This window comes from Adiantum capillus-veneris, chromosome 3 (assembly GCF_014529385.1).
Source record: "Adiantum capillus-veneris isolate H3 chromosome 3, ASM1452938v2, whole genome shotgun sequence".
In the NCBI taxonomy this organism is placed as follows: domain Eukaryota; kingdom Viridiplantae; phylum Streptophyta; class Polypodiopsida; order Polypodiales; family Pteridaceae; genus Adiantum; species Adiantum capillus-veneris.
In genome coordinates this window covers 169,581,806-169,588,026 of record NC_140933.1, presented here as the reverse complement: position 1 = coordinate 169,588,026, position 6,221 = coordinate 169,581,806, and the positions used below count along the sequence as shown (strand labels likewise).

Here is a 6,221-nt window from a genome sequence, read left to right as displayed (position 1 = left end):
TAGTTATCAGTAAGCCTCGATAGGCTTAGTTATCAGTAAGCACAGTGTGACCATAGCCTTATTTTAGTTCACGCAAGTTGATGGCAGCCTCAGGGGTAGTAACATATGTAGCAAACTATGAATCTGCCCGCACTTCGTCAGTGATAAGCCATCTTGCAATAGTTTGCAGAGTTTCGCTCTTTGCCACAGAAACACATAAACATTGGCAGGACACAGGGCTTTCAACCAATTGCCTTTGATTGTTTACACAAGTTTTTACCGCACTGGATTTTGCAGGACAAGAGGTTTGGCGCTACATTTTCTCTTGGCATGGTATTATGAGTTACAATTGTTATGCAGACAGTAAATGGAGGGGCAATCAAAGACGAAGGATCGCACTTGTGCCGATGTTATATGAATCTAAAAGCTATTATGCACATTATGAAGAGGAAGAGGAGGAGGAGGTACTTGATGTCTAACAAGGCTTTGGTTCAAGCTATATATGGGAGTGAACTTGGGAGGATGAGAAGAAGTGGAGTTAGACACAGTGGTGGTAGATCTAGTATTTGGGTAAGATACAACCTCAATGCTTGATGGTGGGGCTGAGCTCTTTTGCTCAAAATCCCTCAACAAGTAATTGGACTCCTCTTGATTTATGATGTTGGACGAGTGATCTCCAAAAGATTTGGGCATGGGAGGGATTTGAGTGTCTTGCATGCTACCATCCAGCATTTGGATAACCTTGCTCATTGACGGTCTCGACGATGGTTGCACTTGCACACACCAAAATGCCACCTTCATGGCACGCTCCAACTGCTCCATGTCCACTGCATTTTTTATCCTCTCATCCACCACACCCTCCACCTGCAAAAGGGACATTATCCTTGCTGCCTTAGTCTTTGCACTGTACATCTAGCTTTATAAAAGACCTTGTTAAACAAGGTGAAGACCCGCGGCGGCATTGCGAGCTTAAAAATAATTAAGTCATGAAGCACAAAATCTACAAACTAAAGAAGATTTCAAGACTTCAGATGCAGAGGTAGGTCCGTAAGTACCAAAAATGATTAAATATTCAAATGTATGCTAACTCCCTTCTGCACTTAGGCTTGTTTTATAAAGCCAAGAAAACCTAGCACTTCTCTTGGCTAGACCTTACCCACTCAAACTAGTTTGCAAGAAAACCTCTATTTAACACACATTTTGCACCACTGCTCTAGTTTGTAAATGCAACTTCAAGTCGGTGACCCACCGCTCTAAAGAGGGCATGTTATTAAGAATGGGTCCTTCTCTAGGCCCCTTCTTGTGTTGTTCTCTTGCAATAATTTAAAGTTCCAAAAAAGAAGAAGTGGGTTCCATTCCAAAAAAGATGTGTTCATTTAAGAGGCCTATGCCTACCAATAATTTAGTTCACATGAGAGAATGAGAGCCCTACAAGTCCTTCTCATCAACTTCATATCTCACCTTTGTACAAGTGTCTTGATCATATCATCCCTCTCCGCACTAGTAAAAAAAAGCCCATTTTTTAAGTGACTTCATTCCCATTAAGCCCTTCATTTGAACTAGACTATGCTTTTAAACCTGTACTCACCTCCTTGTGGAGGAAGTACTGCCTGTACACCCACTCCAGGAAGCTGACGTGCCGGGCCGCCGACTCTGCTGAGATGTCAAGCATCGGCGCCTCGAAGCTCTTGCGGCCACTCACAGTCTCCAAAACAACCATGCCATAGCTGAACACATCAGCCTTGACAGTGATAGGCAGGTTGGAACGCCACTCGGGTGCGAGGTAGCCGCGTGTCCCCCGCAATACATGGGTGACATGGTGACCAGAGGCATTGTGGGCGGCAGTGGCCGAGCGGGTGAGCTTGGCCAGGCCAAAGTCTGACACTTTTGCAGTGAAGGTGCCGTCTAGCAGAATATTCTCTGGCTTGATGTCGGAATGGATGATGCAGTCCCGGCACTCCTGGTGTAAGTAGGTGATCCCACGGGCTGTTCCTAGCAGCACATTGTAGCGCGTATCCCAATCCATGTCGGACCGCCGCTGCTGCCGCCGCCCCTCGTCCTCTCCCTCCCCTGCTGCAAATAAGTATTTATCCAGTGACCCATTTTTCATATACTCATACACCAGCAGCCTGTGCCTCCCCTCTGTGCAGAACCCGCAGAGCCTCACCAGATTCATATGATGCGTGCTACCGATCACTGCCACCTCCATCCTGAATTGCTTCTCTCCCGCCTCTGCCAACCCCTCCAGCCTCTTCACTGCCACCTCCATGGTTCCCCCCGCACTGGCTGTCATGGGTAGCTCCCCCTTATACACTGCCCCAAACCCCCCCTCCCCTAGCTTCTCCCTGAAATTCCCCGTTGCCTTCCGCAACTCCCTGTGTGTGAATTGCACCGGTGCACCCGACGCATACTCCAGCAATGCGTAATGCGCAGAGTACCCCCCCCATCGGGGATTTTTCCTGCAACACATCCACCATATGCCCACTTGCCCTACTGCCAACACTGCCAATGTTGCAAGCACCGAGACAACCACAGACACTGCTACCGAGCTTCCCCCCTTTCCGGACCCTAGCGTCAATGGAATAGAAGATGAGTTTGTTGACATGGCAGGCGGCACATTCAACCCACAAAACTTGAAGAAAGAATTGGTTGAGATGGAGAGCTCCTGGTTGCCGCTGAAGAAGTTGTTGGAAAGTATCATCTGGCAGGTGCCTGATCCATCACTAAGTGCCGTCGCTGCTTTGCATTCGGGGTTGTGCAAGCAATTTAACGAACACTCCGAATCTCCATAGCGCAAGATCTTACTTTCAGTCCAGAGTAGAGTCCGGATGAGCTCCACCATAGCGCAATCCTGTGTGCCATTGCCGGCAATCGCTCTGCACCCACTTCGAGGCGTCCTCTCATCAATCAAGACATACCCTGCTTGTGTTGCACATGTGCATATGAGACTGCTTTCATTGTAGGTACAAAGGCCATAAGGACCACAATAGGCGTAAATCTGGCAGTAATCCTCGAGGGCCTCCCATCCAATAACCCAACCTCCTCCAGAAGATGTATAGATTCGAACATTTCCATCGGGGCCCAATGTTACCCTTCGTACAGGCCGCGGCAACGCCGTCGATATGTAATCCTTGCTAAACCATGATTTAAGAGCTACATCTGCCTCATTGTATATAGAAAAGGTTGCAAGCTCTGCACTTAAAAAGGCATAAACAGTAGAATTCTCTCCAACTGTGTTGCTGCTCCAATAAGTGAACCCACCATTACCAGTATAGCTGAGGGATAAGTTACCTGAGTCTTGCAAACTTGCACTATATTGACCAACTGTGAGGGACACACCTTGGTGGAGGCGCTGGCTCGACACTAGAGTGTCGGTTGGTGTATCGAAGCTTTGCCAAAGGGTGGAGCCGCTACTGTTGACAAGAATGAAGTTCCCGTCGTCTCCCATGGAGGCAGCTTCAACTCCCATGTTACCTGTCTCACTATTCCAGACCGCAGTGCCAGCGTCATTTCTCAAAATGAGATTTCCGTTAGATGAAAGTTCGAAGGAGCCAGCAATACCGACCTGGATGTTGCCACCAGCTGTCCACACGACGGTGTCGTTGATTCCTGCTGAATTATACGAGACCCCAACAGAGAACCTGCTTGAATCTGTAGAATTGCTGAAAAAGGAGAAGCGGAAGCTTCGATCCGGGGAAACCCAGCCTCCGATGTTTGTTGCAAGGAGCTTTGTTCCCAATGTTATGTTGTCAGCAGCAGACGCGGGGTAGAGGGATGCAAGCACCAGGACCGCGGCTGCGGCGACGCTCAAGAACGGAGGGGGCGCAGGACTGCTGCGACAGCGGTCGGATGCAGGCATGGAATTTTGTGTAGAAATTAAGGGGGAGATCTTCAAACAGAGGTTCCCAAATTCCTGCAAGAGCTCATTTCATCAATGGACAACGGGTCCGACAGCCTAGAGGAGGACAACTGCTCCAAAACTTGATGCCAAAAGCATTCACAGCCTCCAGCCTTTGCCTTTGATATTCTGAAAGTACTGCTTGTTGCAGGACTGTTGTCCCCAAGGTTACACAAAGGCCCATTCCCACGTAAGTGAATAGTGGCAGAAAGTTTTCGCTTGAAGTCTGAGCGTTCAGACGCCATTGGTCAGTCATCTCCTCCCCTCAGCTTTAAATACCACGGGGCCTCAACCATGGTATCAAGGGCCCTTGTGCAAAATCAAGGGTGTTTGCAAATATCGATCGTCAAAACCTGGCTGGGGAAACCATGAGCCTTACGAGAAACCTTTTTTTATAGACAAAGCAACAAAGAGACCATTTCCATTTCACCAACTGCTCATGCACGACCACGTAAAGCAGGTCCGCCCCGCCTGCCTGTGGGTGTGAATGAAAATTCCTATGCATGCATTTGCCCGTGCACATGTGCATAGAGAGAGAGAGAGAGAGAACGTTGGTTAGTGGAGAGAGAAGAACACACCAAATGGAAGGGAAGTAAGAAGCTTGAAAACTAACTACACCCTTTTAAGGTGCAAGTGGTGGAGAGGGAGGAGAGGGTACTCAAAACAGTTTTTGAGTTTACAACCCCCTCCCTACTTCATGAGGGCCCTCCTAATCTAATGGGCGATGCCATCAACGTGCAACCACATTGAAAAAAATCCATGTAAAAGGTCTCTTCAAAGCTAACAGGTCTCTTCAAAGCTAACACAACCCCCTGCCTACAGAGATTATAGCAATCGCCCAATCCCTTTCTTACAAACTTTGTAGTACTAACATGAACCCCATATCTTATGTATATTACTTTTATAATAGTTCAAAACTATCTATACTATATATATAATGCATCAATGTATACATATACTTCTATATTCTATATTTCTATACCTCTATTATATATGAAGCAGCTTAAAATTTTCAAGGAAAGAGAGGGCCTCCACTTGTCACTTCCTTGTTCATTCCAAACATCTTACAAAACATATAATCTAAAATACAAAAGTGAAGACAGCCTTTGTAGAATGTAAGAACTAAAAAGTTTTTAAAATTGTAAAGACAAAAGATTTTCGATTCTACATAAAATAAACTAGTAGGCTCCCTAATATGTGACCCTCGCGTTGCTGCGGTCATAAAATGCAAAAGTAAAGGGTAAGACGGTAAAAAATGATAGCCTTTGCAGAATGTAAGAACTGAAAATCTTTTTCAATTGTAAAGACAAAAGACTTTCTATTCTACATAAAAATAAACTAGTATGTGACTCGCGCGTTGCTACGCCCATAAAATTTTAAAAGAAGAGTCGCAAACGTGGGTTCTCCAAGGGATTTGTGGTTCTAAAAGCAAAGGCAAGGCCCCATGGCTTAGGTGTCCCTAACATCGTGGATTAGCAACAACTATAGAAAGCGAACTTTAGGGCGTGGTTACACGAGGCTCAGTTATAAGTAAGTTGGGCAGATAACCGAGGCTCTTGAGTGAAGCAGCTCAATTCTACTATACCAAGGCTCCTGTAAGTATGCCAAAATTTCCATAGTTTCAAAGGCCTATCACCTGTACCTTTTTTTGTTGCCTTTTTTAAGCTTGCATATGTTGACGACATTGTCTGTACCTCTTTAAGAGAGAGAGAGAGAGAGAGAGAGAGAGAGAGAGAGAGAGAGAGAGAGACTGTTACATGGCCATGTGTTAACCCTCGTGGCTCACGGACACCCTATCGTCTACGACGGACACCGTAACCGTATTATTTATTTAAGTAGAGTCAGGCACCGGGTTTGTCGGTCCAATAGGGAAAGGTAGAGTGATCGCCGATGAGAGGCGCACTCTAACACGAACATGCTAGGGTTAGTTGGCTAAGCATGGGCGCCCAAGTGTGAATGGGGTGAGCTCACATAAAAGCCAATTAAACCTAAAATTGAGTCATTCTCTCATTGTGCAATAGAAGCTGCTCTTGCTCCATCTCCACCTTCTCCTTCACCATCTCCTTGTGTGTGTGTGTGTGTGAGAGAGAGAGAGAGAGTGTGAGAGTGTGTGTGCGATCGAGCGTTGCGGCGGCACGACGGCAGCGAGGCGGTTGAGCGCGGCGTAGCGGCGTCTCCCTCTTCTTCGCGGCGCGGGAATCCTTCATTCGCAACTACGCAGGAAGGTGAGTGACACACCATTCTTCCTTGTGAGCTTGTCTGTTGTATGACTGTGTGCTAGGAGCCTTTGTGGCTCGCACACGACGCGTAGCAAGTCCCTAGCCTTGACATTTTTGGCACCGCT

General features: G+C 46.9%; 1 protein-coding gene across 2 annotated transcripts; it reads right to left on the bottom strand.

Annotated features, from left to right (window-relative positions):
* Positions 1-219: 219 nt before the first annotated feature.
* On the bottom strand, positions 220-4,477 carry LOC147462166 (G-type lectin S-receptor-like serine/threonine-protein kinase At1g34300). Of its 2 annotated transcripts, XM_086509579.1 has the most exons (3): positions 1,568-4,477; positions 1,441-1,479; positions 723-843 (listed from the first exon to the last, which is right to left on the bottom strand). In XM_086509579.1, exons 1-2 carry the CDS (start codon positions 3,836-3,838, stop codon positions 1,465-1,467), a joined length of 2,286 nt encoding a protein of 761 aa, XP_086365705.1. In that variant the 5' UTR covers positions 3,839-4,477; the 3' UTR covers positions 723-843; positions 1,441-1,464. The 2 variants fall into 2 exon arrangements, with proteins under 2 accessions (XP_086365704.1, XP_086365705.1); XM_086509578.1 differs by lacking the exon at positions 1,441-1,479 and having other exon boundaries at positions 220-843; positions 1,568-4,471.
* Between the last annotated feature and the right edge of the window lie 1,744 nt (positions 4,478-6,221).